At 52.1% G+C, this 743-nt stretch overlaps 1 protein-coding gene across 1 annotated transcript in view; it reads left to right on the top strand.

The window, feature by feature from the left end:
* Positions 1–544: 544 nt before the first annotated feature.
* EMH_0065700 (uncharacterized protein) overlaps positions 545–743 on the top strand; it is a gene marked incomplete at both ends in the record, with an annotated part of 306 nt that continues 107 nt past the window's right edge. Inside the window, one exon of the mRNA XM_013498425.1 lies at positions 545–741. Coding sequence (XP_013353879.1) covers positions 545–741 — 197 coding nt within the window. The remainder of the gene's footprint in view (positions 742–743) is intronic.

A 743-nucleotide genomic window follows, 5' to 3' on the forward strand; every position in this document is an offset into this window, starting at 1 on the left:
GCTGCTGCTGCTGCTGCTGCTGCTGCTGCTTACACAAACAGAGTACTAGCAGCGCAGCAGCAGCATTGGGGTTTGCTGCTGCCTCAGGTACGTGGTGCAGCAGCAGCAGCAGCAGCAGCAACAGCAGCAGAAGCAGCAGCAGCAGCAGCAAACATACATGCAGGCCCTATTGGCTTTTCTCTGTTGCTGCTGGAGGAAGCAGGAGAGTGCTGCTGCTGCAGCGCAGCAGCAGCAGCAACAATCCATGCTGCTGCTGTTTTCTCTGTCCCTATATTAACAACACCTATATTGGGGGCCCCTGGGGGCCCCCCCTCTCCTCCTCTGCATGCATGTGCTGCAGCAGCAGCAGCAGCAGCAGCAGCAGCAGCATTCAGCTCGTTCTCTTTGTCTTCACTGCAACAAATAAAAGATAGAAAAGAAACAGCAACAAAAAATAATGTTGTTGCTGCTGCTGCTGCTCTGCTGCTGTCTCCTGCTGTTATACAAACAGAAACAAAAATTAATTATTTTATTAATATATATAAAACAAAATACAAAGACAAAGATGATGCAGCAGCAGCAGCAGCAGCAGCAACAGCAGCAGAAGCAGCAGCAGCAGAAACAGCAGCATCAGCAGCAGCAGCAGCACCAGCAACAGCAGAAACAGCAGCAGCACCAGCAGCAGCACCAGCAACAGCAGCAGCAGCAGCAGCAACAGCAACAGCAACAGCAGCAGCAGCAGCAGCAGCAACAGCAGCAGCAGC

This window comes from Eimeria mitis, genomic scaffold (genome assembly GCF_000499745.2).
Source record: "Eimeria mitis Houghton genomic scaffold, Emh_scaff3409, whole genome shotgun sequence".
Lineage (NCBI taxonomy): Eukaryota > Apicomplexa > Conoidasida > Eucoccidiorida > Eimeriidae > Eimeria > Eimeria mitis.